At 48.9% G+C, this 20428-nt stretch overlaps 1 protein-coding gene across 1 annotated transcript in view; it reads left to right on the forward strand.

The window, feature by feature from the left end:
• The window catches only part of LOC143286667 (RUN domain-containing protein 1-like), a 134254-nt gene that overhangs the window by 70228 nt on the left and 43598 nt on the right, over positions 1-20428 (forward strand). Inside the window, exons 8-15 of the mRNA XM_076594303.1 lie at positions 46-303; positions 1440-1559; positions 2038-2092; positions 3298-3374; positions 5634-5669; positions 10183-10383; positions 11307-11411; positions 14670-14814. Coding sequence (XP_076450418.1) covers positions 46-303; positions 1440-1559; positions 2038-2092; positions 3298-3374; positions 5634-5669; positions 10183-10383; positions 11307-11411; positions 14670-14814 — 997 coding nt within the window. The remainder of the gene's footprint in view (positions 1-45; positions 304-1439; positions 1560-2037; positions 2093-3297; positions 3375-5633; positions 5670-10182; positions 10384-11306; positions 11412-14669; positions 14815-20428) is intronic.

Raw genomic sequence — 20428 nt, forward strand, 5'->3', positions numbered from 1 at the left:
AGGGGAGGCCGCGTCGCCTAAGGTGTCGTATGCCACTGTCGTCAGACCCAGGACGGTGGAAGTCGCGGTCCAGACGAAGCGGTCCACAGGAACACAGACGGACGGACTTAACCCGTCACGTCGGACCGTTGGCCTTGCGTGGAGGGCCGTGTCCACCCCTTCCCATCCTGTGCGGCGTCCTCGGGCCCGCTGGGCAGGACGAGAAAAAGCCTCGGCGGAGGCACGGTTTGCCCGCTCCCGCCCCACCAACCCCCCGGCACCCTCGCCCCGCCTCTGTCTGCCTGGCCCTTGGGCTGGCGGAAAGTCGGGCCGGAAACACCCCCCCTAACTCCAAAAACTCAAGGAGGGGAGGGTGGGTCGGAGGCCTCGGCGGCGGAATTGGGGAAGGGCGCGGGGATGGATGGATATTTCGACTCGGTCGGAATCCGAAAAAATTTACTTCGAGAAAATAAATATTCCATCCTGGGGACCCTTGAGCCACCGCAAGCAGAGGAGCAGGGGGGAGGTAGCGATGAATAGGCTGCTGCTTTATTATTTTTTTTTTAAACCTTTTTTTAATGGCAGTGATCACTGGGAAACATCGGGGATATTTCCACGCCAATTTTTCAGGAACTCCAGCCTGCTTTGTCTTGTGCTTTGAAACCCTTCAGTGCTGGCGCCTGCAGGAGAACCTCTGCAAAGAGATGGCCAAGGTTTTATTCTCTCTCTGAGTTTTTTACTCCTGTTTTTAAACCGCTTCCAACCGAAGCAAGGACGGGCATGCGGGAAGGGTGTCGCTCTTTTCTTCGCAAAGTCCCTTTTATACAGTACAGTTCTTTTATGCACCCTTTTTACAGGCCGGTGGCAGTCAGGAGTCACGTTGAGGGAAAACCATCACTGTCTGCATCTCTCTACTTCCCCCTCCGTCCGCGTTCTGAGGCAGGGACCCATGTAACTGGTCGACCAGCTCCCACGTCCGTTTTTACTGTTGGGCCGACTTCAATGGGACACCTCCCACTCTGGGAAGTGAGATGACATCAAGCCCGAGGTCATCTCATAGAAAAACCTCTTTCTGAACATGACTTGGTGCTGTCTTAACGACAAGTCTCCCACTTACTGCATCTGTCCTCTGGAAACGAAACTCATCGTGTTTGACTGTCGGTCTGCAATCCTCGTAGTCCTGGACGTTGATCTGCATGGAAGTGCACCCTTTTCCTGCGTCCTCCGCCCCACAGATGGAGAAGGGGACTCTCTGCCTGACCGCCTGTATTACGACCCCAAAAGCAGACTGGAGTTTTTTTACCACCAAGATAAGAAGCGGAGCGATGCTTGCAGGAAAGAAACAGTATTGAAAGCATGGAGCCCTGCTGATGCTTCTGATCGGCGGATCCGTTTAGATTGCGCCCAACCCACCACAAAAGCCGCAGTCCATCGTTCTAATCCAAGCCTCAGGTCCCTAGAACGCCCTGGTTCAACGCGGAATGTTGGGAGGCCCGCAGGTCTCGGAAAGAGATGCGCAGCGACGCGTCTTTCGGGAGACCTGAGGCGTTTGATCCTCAACAGCTTGAGGGCGAAATCAGGTATAGGTTTTTAAATAAGAGCCAGAGGAAAAGTCATGGGAGGAGATTTTTGCTCTTCCCCTTAACTCCAACCCACCAGAGGAAAGTGTGGAGGGTTTTAAAAAGAATATTAAGGGCAAAAAAAACGTATGCCGACCTTTCACCCATCTTAACTCTCAGACGCTTTGGTCACCAGGAGAAGAAAGCAGTTGCCAATTTGCTTGCCCCTCCACACTCGAAACAGAACTCAGGATCTGCTAACAAATCTGCTCGCTTTCTTAAAACCAAAAACCCTGTCGGAAAAAAAACCCCATGTAACTTTTTTCGACAACACAGAGACTTACCCCTCCCTTTCACAATGAACGAATTAAAATCTGCTTTCAGACCTGTACGGATTTCCTGTCCAGGAATGGACGAGGTCCATTTGAAACTCTAAAGCACTTCCCCAAACCTGTTCTGTGACACCCTGCTTAAAAGTTTTAACACATCTGGGTCACAGGCTTTTTTCCACCTCCTGGCGGAAAGCTCATAATCCCGCTGCGAAAAACCGGGGGGCAAAAAAAAAGGAAAAAGGGGCTAAAAGGAAAGGGAAAAATAAAATGAACCCCTCTCGAACACCTCAATAAACTTCGCCCCAATTTGCACGGTCCCGCCTGCGGTCTGCAAACGGTGGAGAAAGTTGGTCAACGGTTATTCTATAGGGGTTATTTTTCTCTTGTGATGAGGGTGGTAACTAGAGACCGACGCGCCCCCCTTCTGCGCCGGAAAACAAGAACAAGTGAGGTTTCCCGGCAAGCCACGCTCTACCGTTGTGATCCCATCTGCTCCGGCCGGAACACCATGTCTGCCATATGGCCATTTGGAACACAAACAAACCAGGTGGTGGGCCATATGTTTCGACTTGGAGAGAAAGCTTCCTACGGATAACCACGTGGGAATATGGTCGTTTTCTTCTTTCCGGCTTAGCATGCACGGCCCTCCTGCCTCCCGCCCCGCCCACCCCCCCCCCCCCCTGCCCTCAGTTCATCCACAATTTTATACAAGACAGACCAATTCCAGGGTGAGTCGGCACCACCCTGTCCCCCCCCCCCCCCCAGACATTCACGAGCAGGAGCTGGGTGTCCCGCAAGGGGAGCATTCTGTCGCCGCTCTTTTCAGCATCCCAAAATTAATGGCATCGTTCAACTCCGTGCAGAGGGGGATCGGACTGCTCGCTTGATCGTAGATGATATTTGCCTTTATATGCAACCGGCAGCACGTACGGCAGCATCCAGCGACGGCTTCAGTCTGCGTCAACAAGATCCAGTGTTGGCCAGAGGAGGAATGGCTTCAGTTTTCGTCCTCCAAAACTGAATTGATCCATTTTCACTTAAATTTCCGCCCGTTCTATCCGGACCCTGATGAAATCCGTTCTGGGACATCCACCATCACGGCGGTCAAGGACGGCCAGAATCTAGGGGTCGTCTTCGTCCAGACAGCTGAACTCCTCAGCCACATAAAAACAGCTGAAAATATCTTGCCATAAAGCCCTTAACATTCATCCCGAGTTGTGGCACACACGAAATGGGGGTGCTGGATAAGAGAACTCTCTTGCCCTCTACAGAGCCCTGGTCCGGTCCAAAACTGCGATTATGGAAGTTGGTATACGGCTCGGCACCCAGACCCCCGTCCTATCTGAAAACTGTTTGGACCCAGTTACACCACCAAGGGCTCCGTCTCAGCTTAGGTGCTGTCCGCACCCCACCACCCCTGTGCACAGCCTGGAACGCAGAGGCGGGGGGAACCGGCCTCTTCCAACCGCAGGATGAAGCTGACCCTGAACTATTATCTGAAATGGTACTCGGAACCTACAAACCCGCTTACGACGCTGTATTCAACAACCCTTTCGGATAAGAAATTTACAGGACAACCCAAACTTGCATACCCCTCTCGGACTCGCATTCAGCCGCACTTAGACAAGGCCGATTGGATTGTTGGCTGGCTCACATTCTCGGATTTCTCCTAAGTTCCCTGACAGCCTCCGTAGGGGACCTTTAAACACCTGAGGTTCCGATACGAATTGGCCTCGCTACCGTACGGACACCACCCAGTTCTCTGGCTTCAGAAACCTACTTTTCGGAAACTGTTGCCACACATTCCCCCACTTTTCAAAGCTATTCTCTCACTGACGGTTCCAAGTCAGAGGACGGCAGAGAGGAAGTAGTCGCAAAAGTCGCGCACTGCGTTCGTGTCCCTTCCTGACGGCCCTCACTGGGAACTCATCCTGTCTGACTGCTCGGTGTTTACACCGCGGAACTGACCGCACTGGTTCTGGGGTTAAAAAAATGGTTCTCTCTTCGATAACAGAGGTGATTCATGATCTTTTCCGACTCCTGGTCAGCCCTGGAGGCCGATCGCCTTGCAGGAATATCAATCATCCCAATACTGCTGGGAGGAAATTTTATGAAACTTTTACCTCGCTACGAAGAGAAGAAGAAGGTACGAGGTTGTGTTGGGCCTGGGTCCCGGACATGTTGGCATTCGTGGTTAACGAAAAGGGCCGGACCTGCTGGCCAGGAACACGGTTAAAGAAGAATTGTCAAGATCCTTGGTTACCCTAACAGACATGAAGCGGAAGGTCACACTTACGTTAAGTCTTTGCGCAAGAGGAGAGGGAACACCCTGACGGTCATTAAGCTCTTCCAGATCCGTCGGACCTAAAGAGGGTCCCTCCCTCGGGGAGGGGTAGTGAAGTAACAGAAAGGAGGAGTCTGTGCTGTGCAGACTGGCGCGGGGCACACTTTTTTTTACTCATTTTACTTGTTGAATGGTGGTGAGGAGGCCCCCTCGATGCTATTCCCTTGGACGAGGCCTCTCACTGTTGATGAAACCACGTTGTCCCTTGGACTGTTGGGTTCTGCATGGTCGTTTTAGACGCACAGAACATTACACCGGCCGGTTTCTTTGAAGGCTTTGTTTCGTTGATGTCCTCTCGTGGGCGCTGATGGATCTTCTTTAAAGAAGAGAACCTTTTTAACCAGTTTTTGAAGGTTGTTAAAACTTATGGAAGTTTTTTTAACTTTGGCGGAAAGTTTTTAAGGTGTTCACTCGTTTTTAATTGGTGTTTTTTTTTATCCTCTGTAGTCGTTATTGCGCGGGGGGCGATAGCTTGAGATGGCATTAGTGGTCGGCGAGCTCTAAGCACCATAATTTCAATTTTATTTCATTCAGGCTTTTTTTTTTTTTTCTTTAGCGTATTACAAGTGAGTCTTGAAGCCTTGTGGCCTTCTTGTTTTTTTAGTTGTGTTCATTTTGTGTTGAATGCATGTTATACTTTGGTTTTTGGCATTTTAAAAGATCACAGTTGTTGAGCTTGTTTTGACTTGAGAAGATGCTGTATAGATTATATTTAAGGTCTGAAGATTCAGGTGTTGTTATTGGTATTATTAATAATTAATTATTGTATCGAGGGTGTAACTTTCATCCATATCTATTACCCGTCTCGCCAAGCTCCGTTCTTCCTCTGTTACTGACTTCTCAGGATACCTCATCGTCCAGAAGTAAGACCTATGGACACAGATCGTTTCTTTTCAATCGCCAAAGACGTGGAACAAGCTCCTGCAACCTCGTCTTTTGATTCCCTCACATCTTTTAAATATCGTCTAAAAAACTCACCTTTTCCCTCAGCAATAGTTCAATTCGTGGCAGGTTCCACTTCCCCGTTCGTTAGGTGTGCTTGACTATATGTGTATTACATATGTATGTGTACTAACTACATGCATATATATGAATGTTGTATGGTGTGTGCGTGTGTTTATGTAAGTTTGTGCCTGCCTATGTGGTGCATATGTGTTAGGGTAGCTGAGTAGATAAACATGTATGTTAAACTTTATGATTGCAGGTGTGTGTGTCTGTTGTGTGTGTGTGTATGTACATGATATGTTTTATGTAAGAAAAGCGTTTTTGGTAAGGCACCTAGAGCAGATTTAGGATAGTGTGCTATATAAGTATCCTTATTATTCTTATTATTGTCATTATGGAAAGGAAGTATAGTGGAAATGATTTAGAAGAAAGTTGACAGTAAGTGGGACGGAATTCGTGTTTGGGTGTGTGCAGTCGCGGCAGTGCAGCAATAGCTGCCGACCAGCAAAGGTGATGGGAACGCCAGGAAGGTGCTGCTTGCTGCTGGAAGAGCTGCGCCACAAGCTGGATCTGGACCTGGAGAAGGAACTTTGACAAAGCTGAATGCTGACGGTGCTGAAGGAGATCGTCAACGGGCTGTGGGGTCGGTAAGTAAGTGGTTCCCAGTACGGGTGGTTGGTCTGAAGGCTTACACACAGGTTTTAAAAGGTTTGTGTTTTTAATAACATGCTTTTTTACTTGTCCTCATGAATCTTTGGAAAATGATACATGATCTTACACGGTTTTTAAATTTCTTTTATTTGTAAAAACATAACATGCCTTTTATTCCTTATGAATCTTTAAAAAAAAATGATACATGTAATTAAAAGATTTTAGATTTTGGCTCTCTTTTACAGAAAGCAAACAACAACATAAATTTCTGTCAGGAAAATGCTATAAAAGCACAGAAGAGAAGCCAAAAGGTCTGCTGATTCAAATTCAAATGTAGAATAATGGACTTAAAGAAGAAAACAATTCTTAAAGGATCTTCTTTCTTTCTGTGTGGGGGTGTACAGGGTGTGTTTTAGGTTGACCACAAGGAAGACTCGGGTTGTGTTGTTCGTCTCGTCTGTGTGTTGGAAGGTGACAAAAGGGCACAGGTGTTATGTGTGGGTCATGAGGTAGGGTGTGTGTGTTTTTAAGTTGATTAAAGGCAATTGTGTGGACAGCAGATTGTGAAACCCAGCCAAGGTGAAGGAGAAAGGTGGTGGAGCAGCTGAAGACACAGATTGTGGGACTATGGAACGCTTCATTGACTTCCTGCAATGGTGAATACGCACAGCACTGGACACTGTCCAGGTCCCAAGGCAGTTATGCCAAAGGGTAGAAGGAAGCATGAAATATACAGCAGGCGGCAAGCTACAGAAGCCAGTCATGGGTCTCTGGTGTTCACCACTGCATGAGTCTGGCCCATGGGTGTGATGAGTTATAAAAAAAGCAGAGCCACTTGGTAAAAACAGGCAGAAGTATTTGGATTGTTTGAGGTGTGATTGTTTTGCCCTTGTGCTATAATACATCTGCATGATTTACTGTACCTATGTGGTTATACATACAAGTTACCAAAATATTTCATCATACACATGCAAATACACATACACACACCCACGTTCATGCACCCTCACACACCACACACATGCATTACTCTCACAGGGATGCATGCACTCATTACATACACACAGTTAAGAGGGAAAAAGAGAGCAAGTTCTTTTGTCATGTGGTTGTTAACGTATATGGAATGATTAAAAAAAGAGAAAAAAGAAGCCCAATTGCGTTGTGACCAGCCGAGAATTTTCTATATTGGTGCCAGGTGTCCAGCAGCGTAGTTGCATAACTCCCTGTTGTGTTGGTGTTTGCCCTGCAGGGGAAGCCGCAGCCGGGGGGGGTCCTCTAGAAAGCAGAGGTTGTCTTGTCCTGTACCATGGAAAAGTATTCTATATACAGGCTGCTATGCCCGGTCTGCAGTATTTTCGTTTGCAGCCATAGAAATCATTACCTTCTTTGTTGTTATTTATCGAAATCATACTGGATAAATTGTATTTGTTTGCTTTATTTATAAGATTCATTTCTTTATTTCCACTTTTTGGGTGTGAGATGGGCACTGGGTAGAAAAGTTTAAGTGCTAGAAATAGTGTATAAAAACTGGTAATTGGCCGGGTGTTTTTATTTCTGGACACAGCTTTACACATACACTTGTGCATTATGAACAACCTTAGTTGAGTAAACTCTACCAAGCCAAATTAATTAGTCCAGTAGAAAGAAATTGGATATGATCATGTTTATTTTTGTGTTAAATTGGATTATTTTTGTGTAAAGCATCTTTTTTGATACTTTTCTTTGATGGAAAAAAAATATTAAGGACAATCTGCTTACAGTGGAACCTCCTCACTCCGCTTACCTATTACGACCCCCTCTAAGAGCGGACCGGCACTCACGACCGACACCACTTTATTATTTAAAATAACTCTTTATACGACCACCTCACAACGCGGACTTTGCGACCGAAAATAATATAAGTAGATACGACTGCTTGCGTAAAATTTGCCCCAAAATGACTGAAAATAAATCGAAAATGCCTTGGTACCGATCTTAAAAAGTCGCTACATTCCCACTTTTTAGACAAAGACCGGAAAACACTGCTTCATAAAAGTCGCTCAGAGTTATCGCACTTTCAATAGCGTTTGCGGCATATCCGCAAGACGACAAGCGGTTCCACTGCACACAATTTCATCTCGGCTTCCGCTTCCACGTGCGTTCGTTTTCACCTTCAAGATGTCCGCATCAAATCCTCAGAAAGAAAGCCCTGATTGGAAGAACGTGTTCAAGGTTGTTGAACGGAGTTCGCGTGGGGGGAAAGTGCATTTCCATTGCAAAGTCATTGGAATTGGGAAAAACTCACATCCAGTCCAATTATGGGTAGAGACAAAGCGTCGATCCCTGCACAAGAAGGCAGGCGGTGAGAGAAGGTGGGGACAGAAAAGTTGTCAAAAATTCGCCCCAAAAACCGTACACGGACATCGATGAAGAAGTGTGGAGTGGTTTTGTGAAGCCAGACAGAAAGAAAAATATTCCAGTTAGTGACGGAGAGCTGATCCAGGAAAAAAGCACTGTGTCAGGCTGTGTAGTGGGTGTGATGGTTCATGCATCGAATGTTGGTTGGAAAATGGCTTAAACAACGAAATGTTCTCAGGCTGTTGAGTGGTGAGCGGGGAGACGTCAACCAAACAAACTGTGATGATTGGATGGCCTTTGCCACATCTTTGTGCGGGCTGCAGCCCGGAAAGAAACATTTTCAACGACGGACGAGGACTGGTCTTTTTTACAGAACTTTGCCGTCCAAACGATGGTAGTGAAAGGCAGAGGCAGCTGTCATCAAGACATCAAAGGAGAGGATCGCTTCGCTTTGTGTCAGTAGCACAGGGGAAGAGGAAGAAACTCAAGCTCTTTGATTGGAAGAAGTGCCAAACACGGTGTTCCAGGACTGGACATGTATCATAGGGGTGGAATACAAATTTAATAAAAAAGCATGGATTGGCCTCACTCATCTTCACAGCGTGGGCCAGTAAAACCTGAACAAAACAGAATGACGATTTTGCAGAGACATAATTCTATTGTTTGTGGGACATATTGCTCTGTCCCCCCCAATCAGCCTGTGTCAACATCAAAATTTGTGATGCTGCACCAACCCCACCTCGCAGTCTGCACGCCTGTGACGCTGGAATAATTCAGGCGTAAAACTGCCAGTACAGAAAATGCCTCTTCGCAAGGTGTCTCTTTGAATAATGGAGAGGGAAGGCACTGCCACTGGACTGAACTTGGCCCAAGTCAGTCAGTTGTTGGATGCTGTCTTCTGGCTCTGAAGAAAAGCCTGGAACTTCTTGAAGCCCAGCACAGTGACGAGCTGTTGCAAGAAGTGTCCGATTTCTGTCCAGCATCCTCAACAAGTATGTGCATGTGTTAGTGTTTGTGTGCAAGAGATTAAAACTTAAATTTTGTGGTTCTATGTTGTGCATTTGTGGGTAAAAACTCATGTTTGTGATAACTCTTTATGTCATTTACATTTTCTGACTTGTTTTTTCCATTCTAACATTAAAATTTCTTTATTTCATTCACATCATTTCTGGACCCATTACAACACAAATGACAGAAGTGAGTTTTCTTTGTGTTGTGTGTTTGGGTGTGTGTTTGTGTGTGTGTATTGTGGTGTGTGTGGGTGGTGTGTTGTGTGTTGTCGGGCTTCATGCTCTTGTTTCACTTACATTTTGATTTGTAATTTGTAGGTGACATTTTCTCTGTGTATGTGTGTGGTGTGTGGTTTTTGTTTTTTTGTTTGTTATTTTTTTGGGTTTTTGTTGTGTATGTAGTGATTATCTTTGTTGTGTGTTCATTCTGGTATGTGATTGGTAGTGTTTTGTCCTGTGTTGTGTGTGTGTTCAGTAGTTCGTCTTTTTGGTTTCCGTTGTGTGCTGTTTTTGAGTGTTGGTTTTCGCACTGTGTTGTTTTTTTTTTGTTTGTTTTGGCGTGTGGTGGATTGTTGTTAGGTGTTTGTGTGCTTCCATTCTCGTTGTTCACTTACATTTTGATTTGTACTTTTGTAGGTGACATTTCTTTTCTCCGTACGGGTGTGTGTGTGGTGTGGGTTCGTGAGTGGCGTCATGGGTGTTGTGTTGTGGTGGTGTGTGTGTGTGTGTTGTTGTGTGGTCGTGTTTGCTTCCATTCTCTGTGTTTCAAACATACCTATTGATTTAGTAAATTTGTATGTGACATTTTCTTGTGCATGAGTGTGTGTGAGTGGTGTGAGTGCGTGTGCTGTGTCTTACTCTATGTGTGTGTGTATGTGTGTGTGTATGAGTGTATGTGTTGTCTGTACTCTGCGTGTGTGTGTGTGTGTGTGTGTGAGCAAGATGTCCAGGTTTGCAGTGCTACAGCAGACGGGCCGGTGAAGAAGAGGAGCCTCTGGGTGCTGGAGCTTGCTGCTCGTTGGCAGGGTGCCAACACTGGAAGAGAAGACAGCTATGGAGGAAGACCTGCGCTCTTCCAGACACAGCTACACAGCACAATCCCCAGCTTCAGGCAGAGCAGCTGAAGATGTCAAGGAGGATGCTGAGGCAGAGGAGCCTGAGGCTGAACGAAGCACCAGAGATAAACCTTTTCCACCGCCGCGGAAATATGCTCATGAACTGGCTCGGCATTGGGAAAGCTCATGGCTCTCAAATTCTTGAGAGTATGAGTGATGCAAAGTCGAGATAGAGAAACAGCACAGCGTTCAAAAAACACTGTGTGGTCCAAACAAACACTCCATGATCTCACAGTTTTTTAACAAACAATAGCCACATGTTACAGAAGCGATTTCTATGACAGTGTGTACAGTAACTGTCAATGTTTAGTGTTTTAAATGACCCTGATTTCACACATTACCGATTTACTTTCATTATATGTGTGTGTATCTATGTGTGTGAGATGCGTCTGTGTTGAACAGTGCCCAAAGTGATCCTCTCTATTAAGACCCTCTCAATTAAGACCTTAAATTTGGCTGATTTTCAAAGTCTTAATAGAGAGGTTCCACTGTAACTAAATTTAAGGAACGCTTTTTCTTTTTACAAATCTTTCTTTCCATGCGGATGTTGTAGATGGAGATTATGCATACCATTGTCACAGCCATTTTGAACTAATCCCTTGCCCTTTGAAGCAGTGACCGAAGTGGTAATGTGCCCACTAGAAGTGAGTCACAAGCTCCAGTCCTATATATGGACAGGAGTTTCACCTCCCCCATCCACTAGACCTTTGGTGGTCTTGGTGTACCTGTATGGATGAATGCTAAATGAGGTCCTGTCTGCAAACAAATGCACAAAGAGCACCTAAACACATATGCAGCGCAACAGGGTTGTTAAAACACAAAATAGTAAAAACAAATACACTTGCAGACATTAAAAAAGATTAACTGTATGGGGGGCCACTGTGTTACGTGGTGGACAATGCTTCCCCATGGAGGAGCAGCCCCAAACGTATTCACAAGAGAAACTGCTGTGACACAAAAGTAAAACAATACAATAAAATGGCAAAATATTAATACATACCATGTTTTGTGAGCCTGAATTTTGATGTTGACAGGAGCCCCTCCGCATTCAGTGACTCCCATCCTCACACACCACCACGAGAAATGGAGCGACCAAAAAGAAGCAAGGGAGCTCACATTCAGCTGTGCATGGGGAAACTGTATGTCAGTCCTCCTCGGCAATCTTCAGACTATTCATGATATAAGCAACTGACGGCCATCAGTCTATGTGTTTGATGAATGCTGTTAATCAGAATTATGCAGTTGTGAAACCTATATAACGTGAGTTAGATATCTGATGGTTAGTTACTGTATTGATTTAAATGGTATTACAAATTATGCTGGTCTTTCTTTGACTATTTTTATAAATTGCATTTTTGTTGATCAGTTGAATAATTCTCTACAGGTCAAAAGATGTTATATATAATGTATTTATAGTAGGCAGGTCATGTCCAACTATGACAAATCAGAAACAGCAGAAGGGAGGACTGCTGTCCCACTATGTGGGCTCGAATTATAGTTATAGTGGAGGAGTGTATCTTACCCAAGGTACATCCTGTTACGGAATTTTTAAATAAATACCTGGGCTGACTGTTTTTAACTGGCACTCCATCCAAAACCATAACGCACAACAACAAACGCGAATCTAGTTTTTTCGAAGCCCGAAGCTCCCATTTCTTTTTACTTTAAACTTACTGATATTAATAAATGTATAATCAGAGAAAGAAGGAAAGAAGAAAGTGTTCGTCGTTTCCAACTCACTCACAAAATAAATTCGTTTCCCAGCTCACTCAAAAAATAAACAAAAAGTATTTTTACACACCACTATAGAGACGGCTGGCCCATATCTTAGGCGCCAACACACCCCCGAAGACACCGTGGAATTCTCGGGCACCCACACGTTGGGTTGGTCACCCTTCCAAGTAGTCTTTGCATGGCTGCTCTCCCTCAGCAGTTAGTCTCTCCTGGGACGGCCGTGGACTAGCGTCCCCCTTATCTCGTGTGCCACAATGCTGTTCACAATGGGAATGTTTCTGGCCAACAAGTCAAAGAGCTATAACTGGCTTAGCAAAATAAATCAGTTCAGGAAAACAGAAACTTGGCCTACTTGTTAACAATTAACAGTTTAAAAAAAAGGCATATTCGCGTTGCTTCACAATATATCCACACAACCAAAACATCGATGGGAACCTTACGTTCCTGTGTGAAAAAATAATTTGTCCGCAGTTTCCAATAGGGGACCATCAATCAACCTGCACACAAACAGATAACCCCACCCACAAAAAAGCTGTCACCACAATGTATGTACCCAAAGCAATTTTGTTACACATCCCACTCGCTCGGCCAAGATTTTTGTATTTGTATTTCTTTTTATCCAACAGATTTCTGTGTGGAAAATTCGGGCTGCTCTCCCAAGGGAGAGCGCGTCGCTACACTCAGCGCCACCCTTTGTTCGTTTTTTTCTTGTGTGCAGTTATATTTGTTTTTTCCTATTGAAGTGTGATTTTTCTATGGAATTTAGCCAGGGAAACAACCCATTTGTTGCCGGGTTTCTTCTTTTACGTGTGCTAAGTGCATGCTGCACCAGGACCCTCAGTTTTTCATCTCATCCGACATGACTAGCATCACAGACCACCATCCAAGGTCTAATGGAGGGGGGAGAAAAATATCCGCGGTGAGCCGTGATTCGAACCAGGCGTTGCACAGATTCTCTCGCTTCCTAAGGACGGGACACGTTACCTCTAGGCCATCACTTCCACCTGGGGGGGGACTGTAGGATTGGGCTGGTTCCCAAAAAGCCAAATTGCCCCCATAGCTGCCAGAGCACTAAAATCCAGTGGCCAATCTTGCTTCTTAGTTGAAGTAGAGTCCTTCATAAAAGGACAAAGCTGTAAATGACTTCTAGTTATGATGACTATTATACTTGTGATGGAGGTAAAAGTTCACAGAGTCGTACAGAATTTCACACCCGCTGTCATTATCTTATTTTGAATGTTAACAGTCCAAAAAGGCACCTGACAGTTGGTGTTAAGAGTGTTTTGATTTGTCTTGCCTGGGGATCTGGACTAAGGATTTCCCCCGGTACAAACCGGTTCCTTTCATAGCACCTTTCTGCTGTCATTATCTGGAGTTGTCCCCCTTTGTGCACTTCTCCACCCGACCCCACCCCCACCCCCGCCCCACCAACCCACAGATGATCAGAGGCTCCGTAACTCACCACCAACAGCTCAAACTGGGGATGTTATGACTAGGTTGATCCCCTCTCATCACTCTGACTGAAGAGTCTTGCCTCAACTGTTTCTGGGCCATCCCTCACCTTTGGTTCACATGTGGCTTCCAGATTAAGTTGGCAGCTGAAAAGAATTACAGGATGGACCTGAATGGAGTTGAATAGATACTGGGATTAAACGTGTCTTTTTTGTAATGGAATATTGTTGAACATCAAAACACAAAAAATTACTGCATACAAACTGCCTTTTGATACCTGTGCAGGCGCCAGACCCCCAGCGACAACGTTGGATGAAGAAAAAGCCCTGGACAGATTGATGCAGATTACATCATCATGGCAGCTGGGCTGTAGGCAGTCGAGAGTTCAAAACGTAATATGTTGAAAAAGCCACCAAAGGAAAAAACCACTGGGGGTAAGTGTAAAATGGTGAAAATAGCTTTCATTAAAACATGTTCAGAGGATTCATGGATATTCAGACAGGGCCACTTAAAGTGCATGGTTTATAACGGTGATATTTCAAAACCCCCTTAATCTATGGTTGCTTATTATGTCTGGACATTGAAACTTTGGATAATGAACCATATGTAAACTGACACATGCAGAAAGGTAAACAAAATGACATGTAGATGCAAACTGACAAAAACAGGTTTGTTTCAAGAAGGAGACAAAGGTCAGTCCATGCTTTCATGCTGAGGACAGTGTTACAATGCGAAAATGCGTATTTATTTATTAAGATATGCCATAAGCCCCTCTATGAAGGGGTTATTACATAATGGGGGCCTGTTGGCCTCCCTTTGGGACCTTCCCCAGTGCTGACTGTCCTAAAGCCCTTTTGGCTGAGAGAGTGGGGATATTACTTGGCAAGACACTTCCCACTTTAATCCAAATCTAGCCCGGAAAGACGGGACAGCCATTTCCTCCTTTGGTGGTCATAGTTGGACACAATTGATTGTCACACACACATACATTGAAATGGAAATAGTAGTTACAATACCAGCATAGATTGTAAACAAATGTAACGAAAATATGTTACAAACGAAGCACATGAATACAATCAAAACGCTAAGTTGTCCTCACGTACAGTGGCCTTGGTTTTGCTCATCAAGACATTTTACCCTAGAGATTCGACAGTACCAAGTACAGACACTGAACCATTGCTGTATAAAAAAAAGTGCACGACTGTGGACAGAAGAGACTGCGTGCCAAGCTGGAGGTGGCCATCAACCCACAACCTGGAGCTGTCCCAACAGCAGACACGCAGCAGCTGCAACATGGAGTGCGCAGAAAAAGCATGTGACCTTGATAGTGAGGACTACACCAGCGACACAGATGAGGTAAAGCTGTCACTGTGACCCAAATCTTCATGTGTTTTTTTTTTCCCAGGAGCCAATGTCTTTGCAGATTTCCATAAAAAACTTCAGGACCTCCTGCTAGATGTTATTTACCTGGTCTCCCCCTCCTCATTTCACCAGTACAGAAATGATCACAGTCTGGGGGTTTCGTGAATCAAAAGTATACAAAGATTTGAAAATGGGAGCCATTTCCAGGGCTGGGAAAAGAATTTTTCCTTTTTCGGGGTTGGGATTCTTAGTATTTCAAAAACCCTTGCCAGTGCATTTAAAAAAGATTTGGTGCAATATGTACCAGTAAATGATAAAAACTGGGCCTAGGGTTTGCTTGTTTGGCCAAATTTTGCCGGCTAAATGAAAAAGACCCCCCTTAGTCTGGCCCCCCTTTAGAAATCAAAGCCTCTACAGCTATAACGCTGAATCATTCCTTTGGCCCAAGGCTCTCCCCCCCATCTTGTCGGTTTTCGTCTGTCCGTAAAAACGTTTTTTTTGGTTTAAGCGGTTCTTTTGGCCTTTTTTGTGTATGCGGCTTGCATGTACATTGTTTTTTACATTCTGTTACTCGACTCGGCCCCCTTGATTCTTCGATTTTCACCTTGATTTGACCTGTCTTTCCTTTCCTGTTGGGTTCGTTTGTTCGCTGGGTGCCTACGCGGGGGTTACCATCCCTTACCCATCCTACGAAGGGCGGGGATCATATGCGGGACAATACTGGGCAAAACTCTCCGGCCCGGAGCTCATGATCTCCCCCAAAGGGTACCGCGGCGATGTGTTCAGACGTAAAGCGGGGGGGACGCTCGTTCCCAATAAAACGGCATAAGGGGCCCGGGGTAAAAGGGGATTCGAGCGTCGCCTCCCAGGTGCCCACGCGAAGCGGGTGGGGGGGGGAGCAGCACTCCTCTCTTTGGCGGGGACCGGGGGGGGTGGGGACTCCAAGGGGAGGCCCCCCCCCCCCCGGTTACCCGGGTCCCACACGGGCGCCCTCGGGGGGCCCCAGGCTGCCCCCCCTCTCCCCCCCTTCTGGGGAAAAAAACTTTTTTTTTCCGGGGGGGGGGGGGAACCTCCACTTTGCCCCCCTGGCCAAGCCCCCCCCATCTCCCCAGGGGGGGATTCGGGGGGCCGTGGCAACCTCTTGCGGTCCTCCCGATCCCCCCCCGGCTCCCCTGCGGGGGGAGTCCCCGGTGTCAGGGGGCCCGGGGCAGTCAGCCCGCCCTTTGGGGTTCGACCCCCCAAGGGACCGACCTCCCTCCGCTTGGCCATTTTTTCCCCTTCACGAGGTAAAGGGCCCCAGGCCCCGGGGGCTGGGGTCACGGGAGGGTGGTCCCAGGGGGTATCCCCATTTTTCCCTTTTGGGGGGTGCACCTATTGCATGTGGGTTACCGGGGGACCGGGCCCAACCCCGGGTCCCTCTCCACACCGGCCCAACCCACACAGACCACAGGTGACACCACACCCCACAAGGGGGATTGACCCCCCGGGGGCAGGCGGCCCCGCCCAAAATTAACACGACACCTTAATTGGTCCTCGTCAACACAAGGTGACCTCCACTATCCTTCCTTTTCAGGCCCGACGGACGGGGGGGCCCCGCTCAGCACGGGGGACCCCGTCCCCCCCTACCCACCCCTTGGTCCTAAAAGGAGATGAGGGGGTGTTTGTCCCCTCACAGCACCTGGGTCCCTCGGGCCCGGGGCCCCTCTCTGAGAAGGTGTGGCCCCCACCACCCCCAAGATGGGGGGCCCTAGGGTCCACACACTCCCCACCTCTTCAGATTAAAGGGACATAACAGGGGAAACCCGGGGTTCCCTGCTCGGTCCCCCCCAGCTCATCCCGCGGGCCGACCACAGCCCCAGGACCCCCCCTGGGTACATCCAATTGGGAGGACCCAGCGGGGGTGGACTTAAACAGAGGAACCCCCTGTTTGGGAGGGGCCAACAACGGAGACAATCCCCCCCCACCCCCGGGCGAAGAGGACCCCCACCCTCCTGGGGCCCCACCTAAAAAACTCGGACTTTGGGTCGAACTACCCCCCCCAATAGGTCACGCATGCCAAAATCCCTCGGGCACTTTGCCCCCTTTAACCCCTCCTCGGAGGTGACTTAACCCAAACCCCAAAAAGGGCCTCAATCCAAAAGGGCTAAGGAGGGGTTAAATAAGCCACCCGCACCGTCGGGGGTGCTGTTTCCTCCCTCCTCCGGGCGGGGAAGTCCCTCTCTCCCCCCGGGCATTTTTCCCCCACAATTCCTTAAAGATCCCCCCCAAGGGGGATGGGTCCTGGTAAAACCCAGGACCCCCCGCCTAGGGGAAGCAACCCCTGACAGGCAATGTTGGTCTCACACCACCCTTCCCCCCCAGCTACTTTTTCCCTTTAAGACTTTAGCAGAGGGGACAAACTGGCCCCTGTGCCTCCTGGGGTTTCCAGGGCTTATCCTTCTTTGACACTTTCCCCACAGACCCAAATGAGCTGTGGAACAGCGTCCAGTTCTCAACATCTCCTTCCCTTTGTCCTCCTCCTTTCTCAGACTCGGGTTAAAAACTTTTGGAAATGGGGTTAGCGTCGGGCTCACGGCAGCTGCAAACGCAGCTCCAGCCTTCATTCAATACTGTCTTGCGCCGTGATGCCTTCTCCCCTCTCTAACATTCCAGTAGAGGAGGGGGTCCCCTGCGGTCCATCCCCACGCAGCACCCCTCTTCCCATATGCCCGCTTTTTGTCACCCAGGGCAGAGAAAAACAGGGGGGGGCCCCTAATTAGCCACTCCCCCGGGGGCCGGGGTTCATCCAGGAAACCCCGCCCCGGGCTCCCCATAACCTCGCCCCCCTAATAAAAGGGGCTGTGAAAATCACGGCAGGGGAAAAAAACCCACCTCATTCCCCACCGTCCGGCCATCCCCGGGCCAGAAGGGGCACCCCCAAAAACTGGGCCCCCCATTCACACCCCCCATCGTTTTACCCTCCCAAATAGGAAACTTGTCCTGGCATCCATCAGTGGGGTTTGGGGCCAACGAGGGTTGTATCGGGCTAAGTCGGGGGACAGCCCCTTGGGGGGGGGACCCCCCCCCTCTAAATCCACCCCCTCCCATTCCAGTCGGGAGCCCGGGGGAGCGTTTTAGAGAAAGAGATACGGCCTTCCCCCTAGGGGGGTATCTCTCTCCGGACCCCGGGCCCCCGGTTTTTTTGGCCGGTTTTTTGTGTTCCAAAGGTCTCAGGAGGGGGAACCAGTCCTGGGCTTTTCCCCCTCAACAATTCCCCCCCCAAAATGAAATTAAGATGGCAACAGGCACAGATTCGGGGGAACCCTGCAAGGGGGGATTGGGCGACTCCCTCGACTGAAAGATGTTTTCATTCCTCACCCCCAGCATCCCCCTACCCGAGGTTGTGTGGAGGGACAGGGGTTTTCCCTTCCGGTCCCCCCATTTGGGGGTCCCTTGCCCCTTTCCTGTTAAAGGTCAAATTGGTTAATATCCCGGGCGGAGTCCTTCGGGTCTTGTGGGACCCGGGGAATTTGGCTTATTTGGCCATCACACCCCCTGCCAGAGTCTAAAAACCAGATTCAAAACCCGTGCCCCCAACTGGGGTTTTCACAACCCGGGGAAAAAACGATCTGTCCCCCAGCCATCTTTTGATTTTAGGGAGAGTTCGAACGCTCTAGATATCTCTCCGAGCCCGATCGGTGGACCCCGGGTGGCTCCCAACCACTTGCGCCATTCCCCCCCCCCGCAACAGGCGGACTCGCTTCCCTCCTGGCTGATGGAGCCAGGCACCCCCATCCCCCTTTGGGCAGGGGTTTCAAGCGCCCCCTTCAAAAGGCACTAGGCACGGGGGTTCCCCCGGGCCCCAGCCCTGGGGATCTGTATGTTCTGGCGATGGTTCCTCGATGAATCGGAGTGGGTTTAAACCCCCCCCTCTTCTGAGCAGGGGGGGGCCCTACCCCCCCTATCTTCGGGGCATTTCACAGAGCCCCTCCCGGGGTGGGGAGCCCACATGGACCCCCTCCATGCAGCAGGGGCTTTCCCCGGGGGGGCTTCCACATCAATGTTCTGGAACGGGGAAACTTAGCAGGGGTCCCCAACACTTCATGGGGGGGGGCCCCCGGCAAGACCATTCGCTTTTCATGGACAATACAACATCCAGTTAGTGAACAAAGGGGGGGGGGGACCGGGAACCTCTCTTGGGACGAGGCTCCCTCCGTTGGTGCCACACAACTTTTCACTTTCGGAGGAACATACAGGGGGAAAACAACATTTTGGGAGATCCTCACATCAAGGGTGTATACACACAGAGTGGGCCCGGGCAAGGACACCCTGCAAGGGGTTGGGAACAGTGGGTTTCCGACGATGGGGACGTTTGCGACAAGGTTCAGCAGAGATTCCACTACGTCTCTCCCCTGCCGACCCCCAAAAAATGGGAGTGGATGCTCTTCTCGGCTGGGCAGTCGATTGCCACGGTTTCCCCCCTTCCAACCTTCCAAGGTAAACGGGAAACCGGTTGGAAAAACCCCCCGTGACCTATCGCCGAAAAAGGCCACCCCCCCTGGGTTTCCGGGCCTTCAGTCCCTGACAACATGTTCCCCCCCCTGGGGAAAGGAAAAAACCTCTTGCTGAAGGCCCCCCCCTCGTCGGGTTCTCCTCCCCAAAACCTCCCCAAAATTTTCCCCTGGGACGCTGGCTTTGCTGTGCGGTGGAACTGTGAGCTCACCATTGAAGTTTCCCCCTCGGTCGCCTTGTGCGGCCGGCGGGCCAAGGGGGGAGGCCCCCTTCGACCTCTCTCCCTGCTTTCCCAAAAAGCCAGGAGGGAGGGAAACAGAGACTTGGTATATTTCGCTGGAGAAATGGCTGCGTTGGTGTGCGCTTCAGAACATTCCCCTATACCCTTACGGCGTTGCCCGGCCCCTTTCTGGCCCGTCCTCGGTTTCAACCCTTCTGGCCCGTTAGGAAGGGGCCATCTGCCTCTGTCCACTATCCCAAAACACTAGGTGGCCCGTTTTGAGCTTATTTCCCCCGCAGGGGTGGCTAGGGGGCCTCTTGGGGGAAAGGAAGCTGGAATCCCCAGAAGAGTGGCCCCGGACTTGTTCCTGGGCCCCGGATTCATTGAAAAACCGCCCTTTGAGGCCATTGGGGACATTCCCTTTTTGGGACCTGCTTTCCCCCTCAAACCACTTTCTTTGTTGCTGGGCCCGGCCTCGAAAGTGAATTCATGGTCTTAGTTAGCCACAAATCTAGCATTTCCCCAGAATGGTTTCCCTCCTCTTGTTTCCCTTTCCCGGGTTTTGGAAAACCCAAACCCTGGGCCTTCCCCCCCCTGGGAGACCTTTGTCGTATTCTTTCCCCAAAAGATGAAGATAGGCACTCCTGCCCCCTTCGGGCTCAAATACTATTGGAAAATCCGCCCTGGCTTTTTCCAAGGGGCCTTCTCATTCCCTCAATGAGAATTCAAGAAAGACATCGTGCAGGGCCCCTTTCCCGGGGTTTTCCCCAAATCTTTGTAACCTACCCATGCACACAAGGGGTACATTGCTTAATCCCAAGGGGTTTCTTTCAGTCTAAGGAGGCGTTTACTGGTTCGGACAAAACCTATACGCTACCACATTCCAAGAATCCGACC

The sequence above is a fragment of the Babylonia areolata genome, chromosome 10 (assembly GCF_041734735.1).
Source record: "Babylonia areolata isolate BAREFJ2019XMU chromosome 10, ASM4173473v1, whole genome shotgun sequence".
In the NCBI taxonomy this organism is placed as follows: Eukaryota; Metazoa; Mollusca; class Gastropoda; order Neogastropoda; family Buccinidae; genus Babylonia; species Babylonia areolata.